Below are 25,684 nucleotides of genomic sequence, written 5' to 3'. Positions count from 1 at the left end.
CAGTTTATATTTAAATATACTGCATTCACTTTTATCTACATAAATTAATGAAAAAAATAGACATTAATATAAACGATATCGATAAAATTATATAATGTTAGATCAAGTTCTTAATTTTTTTATCCAGAATCGTCTTAAAAATAACAAAAAATACATAAGTATCAATTCGTACACTTAAAAGAATAAAACATCATCAAAGTACATTTTTTCAATTGAATTATGATACAACACGTGCAATACTTGTTCCTAAATATTTTTCAAATGATTTTTTATTTATATTTACGTATCTTCAAATTATAATGATCTCTTTTTATCATTTCTGTTAAAAAAATATAATTTTGTTTACAAACTCATCTATAATTCCATGAATTACTCATTAATTATTAATGATAAATTCAAAAATAAACACCAATAAATATCGATATGTTTGTATTACAAGCTAATCTTCATTAATTTTTGAAATAACAGCAACAATTAAATTTTGGATGCATTTAAAAAAATTTATTAATTAAAGAAATCTTTTAAATATTTAACAATATTGGAAATATTTAAAGTAAATTCGCTTTAGACAATGATATTTAAACTTTTTATTGATAATTATATAAACCTACATTCATTAAAAAGTACTAACGAGACCTGCTCCAATAATCCCCGATAATAGAAAAGCAAAATACTGGCTATACTGTAACAAATAATCGGGATTGACTGATATAAGAGATTTATTATAAACGATTATGATAAAGTTATTGATCCATTGATAACAAGAACAACTCTTTATACCTATCACGATAATTATAATATAAATTAACATTTATATTCATCACTTGATTTACAATTATTTAAACAATTGAGAAATAATTTATTTTCCTAATCTTTGTGCACACGAATAAAATAATATAAGCTTTGATAGACATTATTTATTCAGTATTTTTTATTTAAACACAAAAGACATACAAAACAATTTCATATATATATATATATTTATCTTTTACACTATTTCATACTTAGCTGCCTGAGGGCTGGACGGATAATTGTTTTAATATCAATAATAATTGATGCCCTACATTTCTACAGTTTTCCTATATTTTATAAGATAGAAAATTGGTCTATAAAAAGAAAAATAATTTCAAAAATGATTCCTACTAATATTTGGAATATTCTCTCATTAATAACAAAGTGTGAGTACTTTTTGAGTCAACTTATATAAATTTCTAAATAATTTTTTCATAATTTCTTTTTCTTTAGTATTTTGTCGTAATTTATATAAGATTTGATTCAAATAAATATATCCTATCATATAATACAGTGTCAGTAAAGAATAGAAACTTTTAAACTATGTTTACAAATTTTCTTGATTATATCTTTTATAGACTCACACTGTATTACAATATATAATCTTTTAATTTGCAATAAAATTTGTTATTTTTTGCATTCATATTTATTTATATTCTATTTATATATATGATGAATTGTAATGTCATTGACAAGTATTAATTGTTGAATGCCAACAAATAAAATATAGAAATTATCCTGCTTTTTTTTTTATCACAACGTTTTGATTAGTTCCATCTTCAATACATTCTGTTCAGATGTATTGACAATTTTTTTATGCAAAGTTGGTAAAATATTTAAAAAAAAAAAACACACTATTATCATTATTTTTAAATATAACAATGTGTTCTATAATATTTATCATATAGATGTATATAAAAAAATAATATCATTTTTATACTTCTGTAGAATGCGTTTGAATCCTGACTTTTTTTTGTGATCCATTTCTTGATAGAGTAGGACTGTGCGATGAAAAACCTGGATTCTGAATACCTAAAGGTTTTGGCTTCTTTAATGAACTTCTTAAAGGTGATGTGGTGCTTCCAATACTTCCAGACGTTGTTACTGATGCCATGGAACCATTCCTAATACTGCTAGCATATGGCTTTCCACTTGCATCAGTCATAGATATGTTGCCACCTTTAAAGAATAATTTATTCAATTAATATTTTATAGCTATGAACAATTATTAGCTTTAAAACTAAACTATTAAATCCAAATTCGTTGATTTTTTGTAAACTGTTTCTATCAACAATTATTCCTATCTGTGCTGTTTTAATGTACTTCAATTTGTAGTTAACATTGATACTTAAATAGTAGGAAATAGTATTATAGAAAGATGCAGTAGTATATCATGTACATCTTCTTTCTTGCCTTTCTTAATTTTTTTAACCTAGTAAACTCCTTTTTAATATTATAAGTGTAGCATGAAGTCATATTTATTTAGTATCTATTATCTTAGCATTTATTTCGATAACACCCAATTGTACTCTTCAGAGAGGCAACTCTTTCTTTTTAATTCAGTATTGGACTAGCTATTTTCAATAAAACCAGCTATTTTTTAAGCATCATACTAATAAAGCAAATCACTTTTTTTTAAATTGCTTTGATAATTATTCTTAAAAGTGATTTTTCTTTTATCCCCAACATACAGAGCTATTTATTTAAAAGATAAAACAAAATGGACTATACTTAGTACAATTATATAAAGTAGCATTAAAAAAAATTGTTGGTAAAAATGATTCCAATTTGAGTAATTTGATGGCAATTTAAAACTGCGATAAAAAATTATCCTACTTGAAAGGTACAAATTGCTTCTGAAAAGAATACCAAATTTTATCCTGTTAAGAAGTGATTTTCTTCTCAAGTAGGGTGATTTCTGCCAAATACTTAACTAGCCTTCATTTTTATATTACTCAAACCAAAGCAATTTTCTTTTGGTTTCTAGATCAATAATTTCCCTCTAATTCTTTCAGTATGTCCACGGGGTAATTATAAAAATCCATATTATGAAATATATTCGTCATGACGATCCGATAATGCAGTATGTAAATAATCTTGTAACTAACCAAAGTGATTCTGACAGCTCCTGAGTGCTGCTTCAATTCTGTTTTAGGTGTTTAGTGTGTAAACTTATGAAGACGTAATAATACACTGATTTCCGATGTGCTTTTGAATTATGCCGCAAATTGAAGCTACTACTTTAGTTTTAAATGAGTTAAATAAAAATTTAAAGTAGCATTTTGATGCGAAAAATGTTGATAATTAATCAACATATTCATGGAAATGAGTTACGCAAGAAGATTTTCAGTTCATTTAAATTGGTTCATGACCATTATATAATGTTCGTTAAAGGACATTATTTTAAAATATGATTTTACGAGTTTTGATACAATAGTCTTGAATTATTATGAATAAAATAATTTTACCATCACAAATTTAATCTAAATAATCACAAACTTATGGCATTGAAGCATAACTAGAACTTGATGTTTATAGTTGGTATAACATATTTAACTTAAAACAAATTCAATATATTTTTTTTTAAAACATCTAGGATAGCACATAGTTGTATAGTATTTTCCATTTGGCTCAATAAGTATGTAAGAATAAAAAAGAAAACTTTTTACCATTGGTAGGATTATGCTCTCGATAGCCTGGGTTGTTGATTGTTGCTGAACGAACATCAATAACTTCTCTCAGTCTTGTTGGGTCACCACCTTTCCTGGCATAAATACCCTCATAAATAGAAGACACAAGGACACCAAAGTTAAGGACAATAGCAGCCAACTGAAATAAATATAATCTAAATATAGAAAAGAGATTTTAATTGAACAAGGAAGAGATCTTAGAGACTACCAAACTGAGAAATATTTATCTTGTTTAGTCTTTCCAACTATTCGCATTTATTCATTCGGATCTTTAGATGAAAATGTAATTCCCATGTTGCTTTTCAGAGTAAAAAGAAATAAACATTGGTCAGAGATAATATAAAGAGAAATGAAAATGATACAAAGTAGTGGAAGGAGTAAACCATTAAGGTCCAGGTTTGATTTGGAGCAGGTTGTCGTTGTAAGAGTGATGTATTAAAAGATTGAAAACCAAGACCTATAAGCCTTTGCATTGAGGAACCATGATAGATCATGTTTTATAAATACTTTCATGGCTTGTAACCTTCAAAATACTGAAAATTAAGTGAAAATGGTCATGATGAAAATTGTTCTTTTTGACTCAAGGAATATTTTTTATTTGAACAATTTTTTCCGATCTATTATAGTTTAGCTGGAAAATGAATTTAATTAATCCGAATGTAAGATACTAGTTTGAAGATTAAGTTGACATTAATGTGGGTATCTAACACAGATTTCATTGAAAAAGTATATAAGATATTATAGTGTTAAATGAAAAACGGTTGTTTTACTACCAGACACAATGACATTTTAACAGCATCTTTTTATGCTGGCTAATCATTAAAGAAATTGAATAGAACACCTGCGAATCATGAACATCTGCAAGTGTCCCTTAGGTGTTTCAATAAGCTTCCTTACAAAAATAAGCCTGTGCTTCTTTTGTAGACTTTATAAACCCTTAAGTGAACATATTATCTTAGTCCATTTTTCATTACGATTTATATTAAAAACTTTACTCGATATAGATCCACTTATTCGAGTAATAACCACTTTATTTACAGCATTGAAAAAAGAAGTTGGATAATTACAGGCCATGAAAATAACTTATAAAGGTAAAATGTGATGAAAAAAAATTGAAACAAATTTTCTTCTTGAGTGTTCTGAGTTTGAAATGATGTAAGACTTTTTCTCAGCAATTAAACGATTTGTAAATTTTTCAGACCTGTATTTAAATGAAATTAATACCGATAGTTAATTAAAGAAAATTAACATAGTTTTTATAGCAAGCTAATGAGCTGTAATTTTTTTTTGCGTCAGCATCTTGCCTTTGTTTCTCACCGATTAACTTCTAACATTATGTATTTCATTTAGCACCTTTTCACGGAAGTAACAATTGAGAAGAATAGGTGAAAAAAGAAAGTAGTTATGCTGATTATCGATAACTGAATGAAATAAGAAGCATCAATTTCACAACTCAAGGAGCAACCATGGAGATCTACATGATTTTTGTCAATTAGCTTTTCAGAATTAGTTCATGTAGACTACCTGTATCACATCAATACCAATAATAGGAATTTGATCATGCAGGAATTTTAAATGTGTCAACTTCAACAATCAGATTCATTATCATCACTTCTGAATAAAAAGTTAGTTAAAGGAATCACTAAATTCGATTTTATTGAATTTAATTAAGGTAATAGCTTTAATTTTTTGGAATAATTATGTAATACAAATAACAAATGAATATTATTAATTGCTAACAATTGATAGCATGATGAGACCAATTAGGAGAAGTGTTCAGAAATCAAACAATATGTATCATAACTGGATGTCTTCATTATTATGAGAGTATAATGAATGATAATCGACTATTGTTTATCATCAATCTATTGATGTTTATCATCAACAATTGGCTATTGTTACCAAAAAAAAATGGTAAGCATCTTCTAATTCAAACATTCAGCTATCATCATCGTTTGTTGATCAGGTGATGTTAGATCGATCGTGAAGAAGTTTCTGATCGCATTTACACCACCGTCTTTTTTCTTTAAAACTTATATCGTTTTGATCAAAATGTAAATCAAGACGTGTGTTGAAATATCTTACCTGCATATAAAAAGCTTCGCCTCTAGTAATCACATAACTGTTCGCTTGATCATCAGTCTGCAATGCAAATAAACCAGCCGCTGCTATGGATAGGCATGCTAAAACAGTCAAATCAAGTCCATAATAATTATTAATTTAATACTTTACAATAGAATACATTATATTTTATTTACAATGCTAATAATGAAATAATTATATATCCATTTTTGTTCAATCTAAATCATCTCGAGGCATATGTACCTAGAATTTGGTTGAATCAGTGTTAGCACCAGTACCCAAGTAACAATGAAATATGGCCATGTTTTGGCTTGATTACGTTTTCTTAATGGTCTCATTGTCTTTTCTGGGTCTGAATTTATTCTCTTATAAGTGCTATATTAGGCCAAGTGTCTCGAAAATTTGGTGGGCCATGTTCAAGACTCCAGAATAGGACCAGATTTAAATTTCTATCAAGTTAATTACGAAACTTATCACTAACAAATGGATTGATTCAAAGAAATGATTAGAAAAGGTTCAGGATGTAATCAAAATGTTATCAAAGATACATAGCTTTTAGACAGTAGCAGAGAGCATGCATTATCCTTGGACCTTAAGAAAAAAAGGAACCAATTCCTTTCTTTTATTCACCCGAGAGATAACTCACTTAAGTCCATACAATAAATTCACTTGGGAAATAAAAGAAGAATTTCTCCATTTCATGCTAGCAGAACAACTTGCACTGGACATGCACGAGAACACTGATCTGATAACTTTTCTCTGATGGAGTTCCAACATCAAACTCAAATAATCGTAACGAACGCGGAAAAGCACTAGGAGACCAGAGTGATGGTTGTTATTTCAATGGAAGAAACGAAGAAATTAATAGATATTCTTTGATCTGAGCTAATCTAGTCTTTGATGAGCTCACTTGACAGTATAATTTTTAGCTTAGAATATAAATTTGCTTGTAGTGTAAGAAAAGAAGACTGGTATCAAAGTGTACACTGTTTTTTTTATACACATTATCAGTAATAGCCCAGATAATATTATGCCTTCTTTTATATTTCCTTACTTGCTGGTGAAGTCCCATTGGAATTAGTTCAACCGTTTTCAAGATCAAAACCCGGAAAGATGAATAGATGAACAATCATACAGAAAATTTAAAAAAATAGCTGGTTATATTCTGATGGCATGCAAATAACCCTGTGAGCTCAATAAAAGGCAGGTAGAAGGCATCTTGAAGTTATAGAGACTTCAATTTTATTCATACTAGAATATTATGAGTACAAAGTGCATATCGATGAATGTATTAATATTTAAATTTTTCAAGAAATAGGGAAACATTTATTCAATTATTCGATGATTTGATTGTTGACTGATATTACACATTCATGTAAATTCAAGAGAAAAAAGTATGTAAAGATGTAACTTACTAGCTAATGTTCCAAGCGCTACTTTGCCAATTACAGCTGTACTATATGATATGACAACTCGTTTCGCTGAAGAGGCCATTGCAAGCTGGAAAACTGTCAACACCACGAGAATCGCCAGGAGTCCAGATGCGATCGCTGCTGCTATTCCCGCAACCCAAACTGCCACTAAAAATTTATCTTTTGTTACTTCAAATGCATTTTTTCTTTCTACATTTGATTATTTAATGAAAAGTTATAATCTGTTGCATTTAATTAATTGGAAAAATATAAAAACAATGACAAAATGGCAAAAATTAAAATAGATAAAATAACAGACAACTTACAGACTGGTTGAAATCTGGACACACTGGTACCACATCTTTCTCGATTGTACAACAGAAGTTTGCATTGTCTCCAAGGACCAAAGTATCCCTTTTCAGCCGTCAGACCAGCTAGAACAAAATTCATTATATTTAATTTTATATTTTTTGTTCTCAGTTGAAGTCATTTTGTACGAAGAAGTTAAACAATTTCTCTTTTACATAACAATAATAATAAAATTCTATTTGATGGAATGTCTATGATTACAATTAGAATTAATATATAATTAGTAAATAACCATCGCGGTTTAAACTGTACGTGGAAAACTGAGAGTTTCAAAATATTTTGGTAGAAGTCATTAGAAAGGTAATTACGCCTCGCTGGTGACGTCGGTAAATACCAGTGGAATTCAGTACTTAAGTCACTTACAGGCTAATGTGTCATCAGAGTTAGTCTGAAAGTGATATGTGACCGAAAAGTGTTGATCAAATCAGTAAAATAGATAAGACAAAAATATGAAAAGTTTAATTAGTTTTAGCTTTTCCTACTCTTGATTATGTCAACGACTTTTTTGATCATTGATTGAACTCATGTATAAATCCAATAGCTAATTGTAAAATCGCGTTACCCAAACAGATAAATATTATTAAACTTGCTTATGCTCAATTTCAAAAATGATTGACTATTTTAAATTTAATTTTATTCCCAATATTCAATTGGTAATTATTTTTTCTATTTCCTGTAGTTCATATGATCATGGAAAATTCGATTTCCGGTAGTTTCTCGGCAATATTACCCCTTAACCAGGTCAAGACCACTGTCTTATCTACTACTATAAGATGCATAAAAAGTAACATCAATGTTAAATCAAATGGCTGACGTCACATAGAAACACTTTCAGTGCATTGAAATAAAACACCAATATTCGAAGTGAAGCCTCTGTCAAATCAAACAATATTGAATTGATAGCACAGGTTTGCTTCCACAAGAACTCTAATTGTCCAAATAAATATGAGTATGGCTTTTATCACAATCTATAGTGTAATGCAGTTCTATTCCAACAAGCAGTCTGATCAAATCAACAAGAGCAGTAATTCATTCGTTCAATTCCCTAGCTTTCTAGTACATAACATCAACGCCCAAATCAATCCGAATTGAATTGCACCACTTTAGCAAGCGAAATACGATACTCTATCAACAAGATGCTTGGGAATTTGTGTCTCACGGCGATCAATCTTCTTCTGGAGACTTGCTAGCGTAAATTACTCACAGCTTCTGAATTACATTTATGATAGTCTAAAATTTCCAATTTTCATAAAATTCTCGTATTTTTTAGTTTACTTCATAGTAGATAAAGATTATATAAAAGATATTAACTTATTTTTGTAGAACAGTAACACTATATTTTCTCATGAAGTCTAAAAGCTTTATTTTGGAGAAACTAAATAGGAAATGCTATCTCTAAATGAAGAAATTGAATTCGAATACTATTTCCGTTATGAAACTCAGTGATGATATATTCTTTTAGTCTAATTGAGTGTAGATGTTATAAGTTAAGTTTATAGATACATCTATGTGTGAATACAAAATAAATAAAAACATTTTTTTACATAACTATAGATTTAATTAATTCATTAGATAAGTTTATTATGAACATCAAAATAAGAACGATGCAATAAAAAAGCTCACTTTACACTTTACCACTAACTTGTAGATATAGATATTTTATACCTTACCGAGGTACTTTCTGTGAGAGAAAAATAAATTTTCTCTTTTTGCTTGTGCGCTCAATATAAACTTGATGTGACGCTGTACGGATCACTTACTCGTTACGTTCCGTTTGTTTATTCGTATTTCTCAGTGTTCATTCGAGTATACATGTTAAAGAATAAATGTTATGCAATGGACAAGAAATTATCGAGGATCAGAATAAGTAGTTAGACAAAAAAAAAGACGATTTAAAATTTTATATCCAACATTTATAACATCAAGTGATCAAACAAGATCAAATGAGAAATAATTAAATACTCTACTATTAATTTCAATTATTTCTCTACAAAGTTCAGTTGACTTTAATTGATATCAAAAAGTTCAATAGAAAATAGAAAGTAAGGCAAGAAAACATGATTAGTTCCAACTATTTCAATACCAGAACTTCCAACGGAAGATGAATAAACACATGATTGTTACTGTAAGAATGTAAACTTCATTTCATTTGAGAGTAGTTTTTATGTCTGTGAAAGTAAATGACAGTCTGTAATAAGTATACACAGGTGAAGCAGATGGAAGGTAAAGTGATTATCACATACCTGCATGTTACAACATCAGGTTTATTTACAAAGCATGATATCCTAGTTGTAAAATGACTGTTACGATTACATTGATGATTCCAAGACTTGCTGATGTTAAAATAGCAACTATCTATTTCTTCAACATCTAGCTTTTTGTAGCAATAAATTTTTCAATGCTATTTTCTGATTCATAAAGCATCAGCTAATGGAATAATAATTACAGATTGTTATGCCAGCTTTACTATTGTTGACCTGATGTTGATAGATCTAGTGTAATAAAATTTTTTATAATTAAGGATGAATTATTTTCAGAACAATATGTTTATGATAAATAATTCAAGGTTGAAGCAAAGAGCAAGCTAGTATAATGGTAAAATGAAGAATGGAAGTGTGTTACAGTTGACAAATTATAATTATAAATAAAATAAACTAGAAGATAAATAGGTTACATTTTCCTATATATTTCATAATGAATAATTGTTTGATATGATGATTTATTCAACATTATTCATCGGTCTTTTATGTATGCATAATGAAGTGAAGGTTATTAAAATTATAATAATCACGAATATTAAAAACAATATAAATTAATAATTAAATTATGCAAAAATTATTTTTCTATTGATTTCAATGATGAGATGATAACACATTTGAAGAAAAGGAAACTTTTTTTGAAATTCTTTTAGAAATTTCATTAGAGTTCTGTTTATTCTTATCAGTAGAATGTTCATTGCCTGAATTTATTTTGAAATACCATTGGAATGAGCTTTTTTTACCCAGACAATTGAAATTCTGGTTAGACACTCAAGCATGTAAAAACAACCATAAGTATATAAAGCCTCAAACTCCTGATCAAACGTTTTTTACACCAACTTCTTTATGCCACAACTCTATTCAAATTCTTGAAATGCTCAGTAAGACATTCAGGAATACTTCACAAGTGATTTTTCTACTTGAATAAATATTCAAAAAAGTTTTATTCAATTGTATGTTTAGATCTTTTAGCATATAATTAATTCCAAATTATTATTTCATTCACTTACATGAATAATTTTCTATATTTATGATAAATTGATTTAAAATTGTGATAAAAAACGAAAGTAAATCTGATGAAATCAGATTACAATGGTGTGACGTTCATTTGTGTGGTTGTCTGACAGAGAAAAAAGTAGAGGTAAGCCCACAGAACATCCGGTGAGCACTATGCAGCCGGAACATTAAATTACTCAGGCGTACATACTATCAGCTCAAAAAAATAACTATACAGAATGAAAAATTATTCAAAATCGCTGAGAAAATTGTTCAACATTGTTTCAAAAACCTTTTATTCTAAAATTAATCGAAACAATGAATTTTCACTCAAAAAATTTTCATTTCAAATCGTTGTTAAAATAGAAATGATTTTAAACTCATTGAAATTCATTTGAATGATATTGAATCACTGTGTTAAGTGATTTTTATTATTTATCTTCCAAGAGGGATGGACGAGGTATGAAGCATAAGATGTTTGTAATGAAGACTTGACTATGAAAAGAATGACAATAAGACGTTTTAGTGATTACCCCTTCTAATAGACCTGATAAATGTTAAACGCAAACTATTATCAGCATGACATCCTGTCAGCATCACAGATAAATTCAATACACGCAAGCCTGTCTCGTAATTCTCTCATTTCGTTGCGAAGTCAAAGTATTTCCGACTACGTTGATTCCCATAATTTATTTCTATAAAATAATTCCACCATGTTCAGAGATTGTTGCTAGTTATGTGATAATATCCAATAGATTATCATTATATTACAAAAGAGAATTTAAATTAAGTAAATTAAGCCCTTTTTTTCTAATCCAAGGTTATTTAGAAAAAGAAATGTCTTTATTTCTCTTTAAAAATGAATCAGTGAATAATGACTGTGAAAAATTTATTTATATAAAGAAAAAAGTCACTAGACTACTGAAACCATGTGAAATCTTTTATATTAGTTAATTATAAATTAAGATAAATGTAAGAAAAATAATAACAAGTTTTTGACTTTGAAAAAAAATAATTTTTCATTTTTATTAATTATAAATACTTTCTAGTGGAAATAATATCAGTCATAGTATCATAGTAATAAAGTTCAAGATTAATTATTGTCTTGTTTAGAAGTTCACTTAGAACTAATACTAACTTTTACTTTGATTCACTAGGATATCCTGTATAAAGTTCTTCCCACGGAAGTCTCTCGTATCTATGATGTATTTTGGAAATAAAAACTATGTATCACTTTTCGTTTTTACTCCATCACATTTTACTCTGTTAAATTACCACCAAAAATCACTTTTCAAAGTTTCTGTTTATTTTCAACAAGTTATTTTTCAATATATTGGTGGATTAGCTAATGGAAGACATAGCATGTTTGCAAAATAAATGAATGGACCATATAAAAAACTGGACCATAATCCTATCTTTTCATTCACACTTATATCTAAATATATTCAGGATATATAATTTTTAGCCAATCTTTATATTGTAAAATATGACGAAATAATAACTCCAAGAAATATTAGAAAAGACTTAAAACGTTTATTAAATCAATTGGAAGATCAGGGAAAATGTCTGGTCAGCTCAAGTCTGAGTCAGAAACTAAACATAAACAAATCGGTCAAGCGTTGTACTGAGGGAAAAAATTTTGTGTTTCAATGAAATACTTCTTTAAATAAAATCTATTAAATAATTAATTGATTTAAAGAAATATTTTTATCAACAATAAGCTGATATTGTACCGAATAAATCTAGTTTTGGAACAATATCAGCTTATTGTTGATAAAAAACATTTCTATAAATCAATTAATTATTTAATAGATTTTATTTAAAGAAGTATTTCATTGAAACACAAAATTTTTTCCCTCAGTGTGTTAGCAATAAATTCAGTCGTTTGTCAATTTATACATAGAGACATCTATTTATTTTACAATATATACAGAATTTATGTCCTGATAATAAAGAAAATACATTTCCAAAAAGACTAAAGGATACAATTGATTTTTAAATTAATCCATGTTCATCAATATTCTCTAAAAATGCATCAGTGAACATCATTGCAAAACATTGCATATTTACTGATTTGCAGTTATAAAACTATCACTGATTAAATTAGTCTTATCATTACCACGAAATATTCACTGATTTATTTTTAAATAATATTCATAATAAAATCTTATGAGGTTTTCCTTATTTTTAAAGACTCCAAAAGATCTTGATGTCCTTTAACGTAACCTGATCAGGATTTTTATTCAAGAATTCCCAGGAATCCATCTACACCCATTTCTTTTCGAGGTCTTCTTTATTGATGCTTTTAGTTGAGGTCAAATTTTTTTCATGAGAATCTTTATGAAGGAAATCTTGAGTATTACGAAATTTCCTTTAAATTTCTTACAGACACTTACATTGAGAGAAGACGACATAGTGAAATTTACTATAATATATTCATTTCCCATCTGACGTTCTTACACGTTAGCTCTTTTGTAACTATGAAAGAACTTGACATGAGATATTGAAGTGGAAATTACCACATGATAGTAAATCTAACTATTTCGATTTCTCACAGACTGTGTTGTAAATGTCTTCAGGGCATATAAAACCTTGGTTTATATTATGAAATATTGAATGACTTTTCATTGTTAATTTTATAAAAAAAAAAAACAAAAAGTTCATTCATGTATGTGACATTTTTCTTTCAAAGTAGAAATCATTGAATGAAAAAATTTATTTGCTGAAGAATATTAAAAGGTTGTTTCAAAATGATTTGATAATTACTACAACTTGTAATTAAAGAATATTCATTACAGGGAAAGTAAATGTAAAAGGCAACCAGACGAATCTTGAGATAAAATAACAAATGAAGGGTAACTGGGATAATTAGAGCGGGAGAAAAAGCCAAGACATAACGGACGCCGTTAGTCGCTTGCAGTCGTTCTAATTACAAGTAAATTGTTCGTAGGCGGAAAACATAGATAAATAGGAATGCAATTTATATGTTAACTCTTCTATAAAATTTTTCCATTCCGTGTATTTCATGTTTTGCTCGAATAAATCAACAGAAAATCTTGACAAAAAAAACTTCAACTATGAATACGTTTTTTTATCATCATTAAATTATTTTATGAATTTAAAAAAAAAAATATAATTTAGAAAAAATATCTAAAATAATATAGATCATTCTAATTTGCATGAGAGCTTGGTTTAATAAGAATAAATTACAGACAAAAAATAATATTAATTCCTCGCTTTCTAATTCTTTGTTTCTGATATTTTTCTTGGGCCATATTTATTTTTATACAATATAAATGCATGTATAAATTTTTTGTAAAATTTAAATTAAACTTATAAGAATCGCTGTTTAATAAATTATAACTGTACTTTGTTAGAACATAAATTAATCATATATTATATTATTTTATAAAAAATTAATTTTGTATAACAATTATAACTAATTAATGATATAGCTGTGTAAATCCATAAGGGCTTGGGTAAATTTAAATAAAAAAAAAAAAATTATTAATACATGTGTTAAAATGTATTAAAGAATTCTTTTGAGAGTAATAAAATATATTTTGTAATTTAAAAATTAAATTTGCGATCTTTGAAGTATCAGTCGATCATGCTACCCACTCAAAAAAATTTCGATTCAACGGCTTTGTTACAATTATTCCGGTCATCACTCTCTAGCATCATGCAATTCATACAAAGTGGAATTGTAAGCAATGTAGGACTCGTCATCACTCTGAAATCCACCTGCCCAAGTCTCAAGAAGCCAACTTTAAACCATCGACGACTTCTTTTCATAAAACAACTCAATGAGGAAGTGTCGTGTTATTTTGTGAGATAACTCAGATCACTTAACAGTTTGCTTCAGAAAAATCAAAGACATTAACAGACGAGTCGCCTGGTTTAGCTTCAGTTAACTCAGTAGCTGATTATTTTTCATGTAGAGAATTTTTTAAGATGATTCAGTATTTGATGTACAATAGTTGATGTATCTACACTGAGAAAAAAATTTGCTGTGAATCAGTAATGTTTTTTTTTAACTAATGAAATAAAAATTTTAAATAGTCGCAATGAAATATTTTTTTTAATTTACATTTTTATTCAGCTCTGATGGTAACTTAAAATAACAGAATAAAATCTATTGTTTTATTCATTTATTAAAATTATTATTTAAATTATAGAATTTAACACACCTTAAAGTGTGTAAAGAATGACTACAAAATGTTATAATTTATTACGCAATATTTTAATTCACATGGATTTACAGTGCAGTAATGAATTATTGATATTGATTAATGTGTTATTAAAAAAAGAGGTTGGGTGTGACTGGTCCACCCACACTGCCAACTTCCTTGGAACCCTGACCCTTAAAAGCTAAAGATCACTCTCTTTATCCCATATTTGAATCATACAGTTTTTTTGTTATAAGAAAAATTAATTCAACTTTTTCGCAAACCTTATCAATTGTTTATTATGCAAATAATGTATCAAATAAATTTAATTCAAAACCAATATCAATTTTTATTCTCAAGATATTTAAAACAAAGTTACGTGTATTCATGCACACACTGATATTTCTTCCTGAATATGATTCTAAATAATTCTTGTAGTGATAATAAAACTTTGATTTTGCATGGTAATTAAAAAAAAAAAGCATTTATCAACGACATGAGTTATATGAGGGCTTAACGAGGGTCTAATGAAAGTTTTTATGACTTAATCAGGCTTAAAATTACCTTATCAGGTCCTAACAAGGCCAACTTTAGGTTTATCGTAGGATAAAAATGGAAAAAAACCATATGAAGTCCTGATTAGACCCTAATCAAAGAAGCTTCCTTCAGGTTGGTCTTATTAAAACCTTCTTAAAGCCTAATAGAAGATCAAACTAATATTTGTACGAATAGCACATACTAGTTTCGACAAAAAATTAAGATCTACTTTATGTAAATCGCTTTCTATTTTTATACAAAAATTTCTTGTCGACCTTCACCGTAAATTTTCCATATGTACACTTTTTTTTTTAAAATTATGATAATTATTATAATCATATAATATGCACATACAAATAGTAAGCGAAATCGCGGAGTCACAGGTATGTCTCTTATTACTTCTAAAAGGCCGTTGCACTCGTCGACTTAACAACTCGTGAGTGTACGTATATAGCGGTATTCTCCTTTCTCTCTCTTTTTCTGCTTATAATTCACATGTGAACTAACACATTGTAATATGGTACATGTCTATGATTACGAGTATAACTCGTGAGACGATGAGAATAAGTTAGTCGTTCTTCGTTTATTTTTCAGAAAAATAAACTTATTTTATATGTTATAATATTTATCAGATTTTCTTTAACTTATTTAGCTAAAATGTTGCTATTAAATGTGCCATAATAAAAAATATTGTGAAAAATAATGAGCTCTCATCCATATTATGTATGTAAAATCAAGCTATAAAAGAATGTGACCATGAACTTCTACACCAGTAACCTCTCAATACTGATTATGAATAATTTTTTATTATTAAATAATAAATCAGTTACGTATCAGATGATTCAGATCTAAATTCATTATACAAACAGTTAAATTATGCAAATTATTGTGTAAAAAAAATTGTTCCCACGTACACACATGCATCCATATACATCTGAAAAATAGTGTTAATGAACTCTAGCACTTTTTTTAATGCCTAAATGCAGGATATGAAAATTTTAACAGTCTTTTTGAATCAAATAAAATCGTTTTATCAACAATTAAATGAAATAAGAAACGAGGTCCGTACGAACATACTCTCTTAAATTGAATCAGTGAACACTACTGCGAATCAGTTAATATTCACTGATATCCAGTGCCAATTCAATCACTGATTCAGATTAAGAGAGTAGGAATCGAATATTCCGAAATATTGAAGTTGCTAATGATTGATGGTGATTTTCGTGATTTTGTGAACGGCCAATTGTTCCCACATTGATTGATGCACATTGTGGAAGCAATCGGCCCTTCATAAGTGGAAATCATAACATGATAAGAATAAATGGACAATAAAATCACTTATTCAGTAGTTTCTACCTGCGAGAACCCGGACTGGCTGACGCCACCCAGGAGTACTCGCGCGAACTAAAATCTAGGGTACGGACTATATGTCCTAATGGTTTTATATTTTAATTTCATTAAAATAAACAGTTTGTGAGGGAGCCCTCACAGTATATAATTGTTCTTTTTTGAAATCTAAATCTTAGATGTCACATTGAAATGGTCAAGTGAAATTCATCCAAGTTTGTATTGTTGTGCAAAAAAAATATTTAAATGATAAAAATAATCCAGAAGACGAGATGTAATAAGGAAGTTGAATTAATCACAATATTTTATCAAGAAAAATGCTAAATTTTCATCCAAAGTCAAGTCCTTTTAACTTCCCTTATTTTATGTGAGTATCCTAGTAGAAATTTAATCGAGAAACTATCAAGGACCAAAGTAATTTGAAACTTTCTTGGATGCTATTTTGATTTACATTAATACAATAAGACTCTTTAACATACAACATGTGGTGAAAATTGACAACAATCATACGACACGAGGGTGAATAATTATAATAATTAAACAACCTGGTCTGAGAAGTAAAACACCCTGAGATGAACTTTCTTCTTGCTTAAAATTCCCCAATTCTGATTAATCATTCACCATATTAATGCAATGTCTCCATATGATCATGTACTTGTGAACTCAAGTCTACTTTAATTTCCTAGCTCTATAGTGACTGTCTGAAATCAGCAGAAGAGTCCAATGAGGTTTAAAACATCTAATAGAAAACAGTTTAGATCCTTTTCAATCCTGCAAGTATTTTTAAATAAATAAAATAGTACTAATACGAATTTGAACATTTTTGTATCAAACTAATTTAGTTGGAGTCTCCAAATCCTAGTAGCTAACAGAGTGATTGGTTCTTCTCTAGATCTACATGAAGAAAAGTGTTGAGTAAAAATGATCCTGAAGGAGAATATAATTTGTCCTTCCACTTTGTAAAAATCCCTGTCTTGTAAGATGAATTTTACTATTTTTGTGAAATGGTATACTAAGATTATACTACCTAGAAATATAAATCCTATTCTAAATAAGTTTTTTAACTTGTACTACAAAATACTTAGCAAATGTAAATTTTGTTATTGAAATCTTAATAGTTTTTCTTACCAACTAAATTAATGCATAAAAATAAAAATCAGCATTTTCTAACAAGCTTCTGTTAAACATTTTTACGTAATAAAATTAATGTATATGACTAAGACACAGAAAATTATACCTAAGCTGCTAATAAAAAAAAAACATGCGAATGTAAAGTAATTTTTGTTGCCTGATGTGACTTAAGTGTTATTAATAACTTGACTAAAAAAAAAAAAAAAGAAATGTTAAATAAAATAATAACTTGGTACTTATGTGCTGATGCTAAATTTGAATTAACTCCAACTCATTTGTATAATTTTATACATTACGCTCTAGAAGTATTATTTTTAAGTAGTCTTTACTCAGACTATCTCTTTAAACTGGTCTTTTTTCGTTTATTATTTGTTTCTTCGTCTCCAATGTATACTTCCATCGCACTCTGATGTCCTACACTATAAGCAATCTATTCTCTTTTCATATAAGAAGCCCCGTTATGTATCTGTGAAAACGTAACAGTATACTTCCAGCACCTGTTAGACAGCCTATCTGCTGAAGACTTTCTGACTTATTATCTGAGATCTGAACCTGATGAAGTTTCCATTTGGAATTTTTTTTAATCCAGTTCAAAAATAAATGTGCTCATTTTCCAGAAGTATAAATAAGTATGCATGTAAAATCATTTATTACTCATTAGTGAATGAATTAGTTTTAAATCACTCAATCATAATAAATATTCACCAATTTACTGTTATGAAACCTTCATTGTTTCCTTCAGTATATTTAAAATAGCAAACAATGAATATTCACTCATTTATTTTTAGAGAGTACGATGTTGCAGAATTCTTATTATAAAACGAGGAAAATTTTATAAAGAACCTGAACTGTGTGATTTAAATAGATCAGTAAAAATCAGTGTGTTCACTGATTTGTAGTTATAAAATTATTACTGTCTGAATTAGTACTATTATTATCACTCCAAGCAGCGAATTTTCACTTATCAATCTTTAAAGAGTAACATTATTAAATTTAGTTTGTCTATAGTTAGAATTGGAAGATTTCTATTCTAAAAATGTCTGATCTAAATTTCGTGTGCTTATAATTCGCTCAAAAAATGCAAATGAAATTTATCATAATTATAATGTAAAAAATTTTATTAAAGGAATTTTTTTTTAATTATCAAACTGCAAACGTATCAACTAATAATACATAAACTTCAAAGTTTTAAAGAATATTTTTAATTTTATAAATATCAGGAGATTATGCACAACATCTAGGGAAAGGGAAGGCAAAGTTAAAAACGTGGGAGAACTAATAAAAAGCATTTTTAAGCTTATTTTAATAAAAAATGAATTTTTTTAAAGCACTCTACTGTACCCTTTTTTTTCTTATGTAGACAAATAATTAAAAGTCTTTAGCTAAAAAGAAATAATATAAATTATTATTGTCTGCTATTTAAAATTGAAATTTATTTAAATGGTTTAATTTTGTTTAATATTAATGAAAATTTATGAGATAAGTTATTAAACTTTATCGTGAATTATTGATAATAAAAAAAACAAAAAACTTCAATATGATTTAAAACTTGATATTTGTAATAAAAAGTTTGTCAACAATACAAGTAAAGTGTTGAAAGTTTTATTTGAGATTCATTCAGAAAATTCATTGAATATCAATGTACATTGTTTGTTACTCTTTCAATAAACGTTGAATATGTTATTTAAATTTACAAATGCATCATAAAAGTAAAAACTTTTCAACCTTTCCCACACATAGAATCAACTGAAATTCTCATCAATATATGTATAGTCATAAAAAAAAAAATTCCTACATTTATTTTATAGTGTATTTATATAAAGTAACATTTTAGCAAATTTATTCTATTCTTAAGTGTTATCATTGGAAAAAAATAGAACAATGTAAAAAATGAATGTACGTGGGTAAATAAAAGAGAGTAAAAATAAAATAATTCTTAACAATCGCCAAGTACATGATGTATTATGAAATATTCTAATAATAATACAAACTTTGAGAAAATACAAAAAAAAAAAAAAAAATAGTTATAAGTGGTGGTAAGCGAATCACTCACAAGGGAATTCTGTGAAATATCTCACGTGTAAATAAAATGATAAAAGCAAAGTGGGAAAGGTAATAAAAAAAAATTAATCATAAAAAAACTTTAATACTATCAAGAGAAACAGAGAAAAAGTTGATGAAATAGCAGAGAGAAACAAATTAAAACAGGTCATGGTCAACAAAACTAAGTCAAACGACAAACAATGCTTTTTACATTGTATAATTTTGCTTGTTATATAAGAAGAAATGTGATAACATAATTAATGATAAAATATTATATTACAGTACTGAATAATATATGTACATCAAAAATCTTCATCTAATCTAAAAAATTCTAGCATGAATATTCATTCTCTGCTATGATTTAGAATTTTATCACATTTTATATTCGACATACTTTTCATAAATTGTTTAAAATATTTGTCATGTTTCTGCCTAAAAAATTGGATTATTCTGACCAACGAATGCTACCAGCCTGATGAAACATTTATTAGCTAACATTGGTATATTTTTGACAAAAACAATTGGGCTTTTTTTTTATTCAAATTCCTTGATATTGTTGATGGCATGTTCAGGTTAGGAGATTATTATTACATTATTACATAGCAATAATGTACTATATGTTTATCAACAAAAATCAAATAGCTAGGCTACATGTATATTTAGCATCAATAGGGAAGTAACTGTATTGCAATGTAGAGTAAAGTAAGGTAATTAGATGATAGACTCTTAAAAGTCTTTCAAAACGTTTCCTATGCATGCAGTAATGCAAAATGATGCAACCAGTTTGCCACAAAGGTCGACAAGACGTAGTGACACATCATTGCTTGACATTGCATGGATAAGTAACATCTTGGAAGACTTTTAAGAGTCTATCATCACATTGCCTGTTTCCCCTAACAACCTTACTTTATCCTACATAATATATCAGTTGGGAATGAATATTATTGATGACTTCAATTAAATTTAATACAGATGTGATAATTACACATGAGATATAGTATAATTGGGTATTTTATTCAGTAAGTCTCAACATGTGAGATTTGTTGGAAAAAGTCTGTGTTTTTGAAATCTCGATGCAAAAAGGGACGTTACAGAAAATTTGAAACCTTTGTCTGTCTGTGTATTTGCCTGTGGCATCGTAGCTCCAGTAATTTCATATGCACTCATCCAACATATGAGTCCTACTTTACTGATAAATCAGTTTACAAATGTCAAATATTAACTATTTAGTGGAATTAAAGTTTATTAGAAAACTCAGTAGCATAAAATCATGATGAATAATAGGAAAATACATATTTATTTTGAACCACACTGATTTTTTTGTTGCTTTCAGAAAACCCCACTTCTTTGGAAAGTCCTAGACTATTTTGATCTATTGTATTCATCAGATAGTTATGTCGATACATGTTGAAAGAAGTTATTGGTACTTTTTATTACACAATTAAAAATTATAAAAAAGTTATTTATTGAGTAATGAATTGAACTTCATTTGTTGAGTAATATAATTGTTGAGAAAATATTTTTAAAAACGCAAAAATAGTTACAGAATAAAATGAAATGTAAATTTAAAAGAACAAAACCCTTATGCACTATGTATTCAAGTAGTTTATTTTTCAAATAAAAATGATGGCAGGTGCTTTTGTATTTTTTTGGAGTTATATCAACGGTATTTTATCCTTATTAACATATAACGAATTTTTTTTTGCTCACTTGACCATTAATTTTCATAAGAATTTTCTATCTTTTATTCCAAGAGTACCAAAACAAATATTTATTTAAATAAAATCAAAACATTGAAATATATATTCTAACTTTATATTCTATTTTTTCTTGACAAAAGAAATAAAAATTGAGAACAATCAATAATTGATATTTAATATCACATTGAGTTCATCAAATAATCATAAAGATTCAATAAACATTATTATTACCGTGTGATTGAAAAATTAATTACCTTCATCTACAGAGGAATTTTGTTTTTGTAACTTCCAATAGATAAGTTTAATTAACTCTCAAAGATTCTTCATGAACAATTTATTCGTAATTAAAATGTCATAAAAAATACCAAGTCATTCTATTTTCTACTTCCAACAGACCTTTTCGAAGGTCATATTTAGGATGAACAAATCCCAAGTCCATATGTAATATGCAACAAATAGGATTACTTTAGAACAAAAACTTCAATCTCATCCTATTTTTATTTTACATCCATTTTATTTTTTCTAATTAATTTTCTATAATCAATTTCAATGAGTGCTCTAGATAGATTAACTTCATCTACTGCAAATTGTTCATACATAGCCAATATCATTTACAATTCATACAAGACTTTTATAACAATCAGTATTTATTATTTCATATGGAGAATGTTTGATGTTAATATCCTTTAAATTCAGACAAATAGATATGCATCAAACAATAAGATGTTTTTGATGTGTACTAGAGATCCATAATCTGATAAACGATTTCTCTTGGCAATCAATACACAAATGAATGATAGTCATGATTAACGGTAAAATCTGACATTTTCAACTAAGAAAGTACAACTTACCATCGGGAGTAGTGAAGTATCCCCAAGCTGGAGTTGCAGTTGCTGCAGATTGAAGTACAACAGCAAGTACTCCAAGTAAAAGTGCGCCTGCAGCACCTCGAGCTGCCAGTGCACGTTGTTTTCCTCGTTGAGGATCACTTGGAATCGTAATCCCACGTACATCTTGACGGTTTCTCGGATCTGCCATTCTTCATGCCTTTGTCTTCAATTATTGTCTTTTTTGTTCACTGTAAAACACTAGCCCAACCAAAAATTTAAATTCCTGATCAAAAAACCAGTGATTAGCTTAACGTTGCCTTCAGGTCTCCAAGATCAAAATAAAAAACTTTCTCTTAACCGACCTCGCCAATAGCCACAACAATCTTCCTCATTCCATTGAACTCAATTACACAATAAACTTCTTTTCTCTGTTAATATTTTTTGAGATTTTATTAAAAGTCATTTATTATCTTCAAAATAAATAAGCTGGTATAATCATATTACATTTAATTATACTTTGTATTTTTTTTTTTTGTTAAAGTTACTCCAATAGAAGGAGTTGTCACAATTCTGAATTCCTTTGTAACTATTAACACAACTGTGTTAATAAATTATCACAGAGAAATAATTTAATGAACTTTTGGAGAATAAATAATATTCTGATTCTTAAGTATTCATAATTTATATTTTGGTAAATATTTGTAAGGCATTACTTAGTTTATAAATAATTTTATTTAATTTTCCCATTGATTTAGAATATTGTGGTTGAATTTGATAATTTTTTTTAGCTAACATGCTTTTTAACTCTTTAAAATCCTCTGAAAAATGTTGAAGAGCGAATCCTCTTCCAGGACGTTCGAAACCGGTTTATACTGGAGAAGAGTAACTGCTAAAAATACTCTCTTTTTCTTCCCGTCAGTTAGTCCTTCCGTACTTTACGTTTATTTTCCGGGATTTCTCAGTACTTTCTAGGATAAATAAAATATTCCGAGATCTCTTGAATGTGTCAATGATACCATCAATTTCATACAATGTGTTAAAACAGCTGTTGATTTTTATTATTTATTAAAACACTCTTCAATTCAAATGACTGTGAATCTATAACATTTATATGTTTGCATTACAGCTGGAATTTTTGATCAATTTCTTTCTCGTTCATAAAATATTTTATACATTTGGTCATAATATATAAATAAATAAAAATAATGTTTATTATTAGATGATTTTTAATAATAATTCTAAAAGCCGAAAAACTTTTTTTTTTTTTTTCTTTTTCCTTTAAACGAGAAGAATCTTTTTAGATATCCATTTTCAAATATATTCTCTTTTCTTTCGTCTTGTTGCTCAATTTTTTTTTCACTGTCGTTGCATTTCTATGGGCAGCATATATTGCACTATGTAGGTCGTTCAGGTATGGTTAATGTACACGAAGAACACACACGGGAGTACGCGCCTTCCTTCCTCGCAACTCTCCCTTCACTTCGTCTCTTCGTTTTCCTCCTTCTTTACCACCACCTCCTCCTACTACTATTCACTTTAACATCAATGCAGTATCGTTCAAATATATGTACAGTGTATGTTCACATTTATCGATTACCATTTCTCTTTAACTTCGTTTCCACATGTCAACTATTAATTTTACCGTCTACATCATTTCTTATCTAATCTCAATTCAATTTTTTGTTAATTGTTCCTCTGTTGAACATTATGATTTAATATACACTTTATAAGGATGTCGAACAAAAAAAAATTCCAAAAAAAAACAATTGATTCGTATAACTTCCAAGAATAATATCAAATTAATCCAATTTTTTTTTATGCTTTTTACGTAACTTGTTTTCTTTTATAAAATAACCTGTACATCTTTTTGTTTCAAATAATTCTTGTATTGATTATTCATATTAGGCACACCCGAATAATGTTAAGTATCAAATTCAACTGGGTATTATCCGCATAATTATTTGAATTTTTAATCCCGCGAATAATTGAAGAATACATTAATTTGTTTGAACAGATAGCACACTATTTTCTTTGTTGATGAATTTCTTTGTTGACACTTTTGATGTGATAAAGATTCCCAATATGAAACACTAGTTGAAATAATAAACAATTATGTAAACACTTTGGTATTAGGCGAATCCACACTCGGTATGTATCGAGTGTGGAATGTTTGTACCTGCGTAGTCGAGAGCAGCAAAGAGACGCGTGTTCTCGAGTCTGCGCGTTACGCTGTACTGAAGTCTGAACGTGAATAAAAGTTGAAATAAAGCTTGAACAACAGTGAGCTATGAAACCTGAGTCTACTGGCATTCTCACTCGCGCACCTTCACTTTGTCTATCAAATAAATATAAGGATCAAACTAAATATTCATACCCGAGTCAGAATTTCACTATTATTTTGCTGCTGAACCCCCTAGTAATTTATATTTTCTCACTGAACCCCCTGAAAAAATTTATTTTGCTGCCGAACCCCCTAGTAATTTATATTTTCCCACTAAACCCCCTGAAAAAATTTATTTTGCCGCTGAACCTGCTTACAATACTTTATTTAAAATAAAAATTTTTGTCTTCATCCAGAATATCTACGCGTTTTCCATAATTATTATGAATTTATTAATGAAATCTATATTATTAAATTAGTTTTATCAACATTTGACGATTAAAACTTATTTGTAGTGATTTAAAATAATTTGTAATAGTTAGTAACGATGAGGAAATATTTTCTATAATATTTAATTGTTTATAACAATACATTATTATATTTAATATGATTATTTTATTACTACCGAGTACAGGATGTTTTTATAAACTATTTTTAATAGTATTCAGTTCTTTTGATTAATATTTATTTAAAAAAAATTATTAAGTTACTTTTAATAATCAGTGATTATTAATTGCAAGTTTTAAATATTTTTTTTTATTATTTTGTATATTTTAATTAATTTTTCATTATAAGATTAAGTTACCATCAATAGTATTTCATTTATAGTATTAATTATTGTGGATTTAAATAAGTAGAAAAAATAAAAAATTTATAAATTCGACACAGCGCAATGGATGTAACTTATGAGTTAATCTTATGTATTATCAATATTTTAAATAATTATTATTACAATTAATGATGTTTAATGACTTTTACATATTGTTATGAATCGTAATCATTATAAATATTATTATTAAACGAAATTTGGCGGTATGCCAAATATGCCGTGTAAATAATTTTTACTCCAAAATTGTTATTTTGGTTTTTTTTTTATTTAATTAAATTATTTAATTATTGACAAATGAAGCTAATGATAAACAAGGATAATAATGTGGCGAAGAAAGA

At 27.7% G+C, this 25,684-nt stretch overlaps 1 protein-coding gene across 1 annotated transcript; it reads right to left on the bottom strand.

Moving 5' to 3' along the window:
* Positions 1 to 572: 572 nt before the first annotated feature.
* LOC118064800 (uncharacterized) lies at positions 573 to 24,583 on the bottom strand. The gene is made up of 6 exons (XM_035079671.1): positions 22,378 to 24,583; positions 7,303 to 7,410; positions 6,980 to 7,144; positions 5,568 to 5,665; positions 3,462 to 3,621; positions 573 to 1,971 (listed from the first exon to the last, which is right to left on the bottom strand). The coding sequence occupies exons 1-6, from the start codon at positions 22,562 to 22,564 to the stop codon at positions 1,727 to 1,729; spliced, it is 963 nt and encodes a 320-aa protein (XP_034935562.1). The 5' UTR covers positions 22,565 to 24,583; the 3' UTR covers positions 573 to 1,726.
* Between the last annotated feature and the right edge of the window lie 1,101 nt (positions 24,584 to 25,684).

Source organism: Chelonus insularis, unplaced genomic scaffold (assembly GCF_013357705.1).
Source record: "Chelonus insularis isolate UGA/USDA-ARS -01 unplaced genomic scaffold, ASM1335770v1 contig_117_pilon, whole genome shotgun sequence".
In the NCBI taxonomy this organism is placed as follows: domain Eukaryota; kingdom Metazoa; phylum Arthropoda; class Insecta; order Hymenoptera; family Braconidae; genus Chelonus; species Chelonus insularis.
The sequence above is the reverse complement of the archived record's forward strand: the minus strand, read 5'-3'. Positions and strand labels throughout refer to the sequence as shown.

Bases quoted from the DNA above. Each gene is read 5' to 3' on its own strand.
- LOC118064800 (XM_035079671.1), bottom strand. From the start codon at position 22,564: ATGGCAGATCCGAGAAACCGTCAAGATGTACGTGGGATTACGATTCCA. The intron at 5,666-6,979 runs GTAAGTTACATC...TGACTGTTTTAG, and splicing joins AGCGCTTGGAACATTAGCTA to CATGCCTATCCATAGCAGCG. The intron at 1,972-3,461 runs GTAAAAAGTTTT...TATTCTTTAAAG, and splicing joins AGAGCATAATCCTACCAATG to GTGGCAACATATCTATGACT.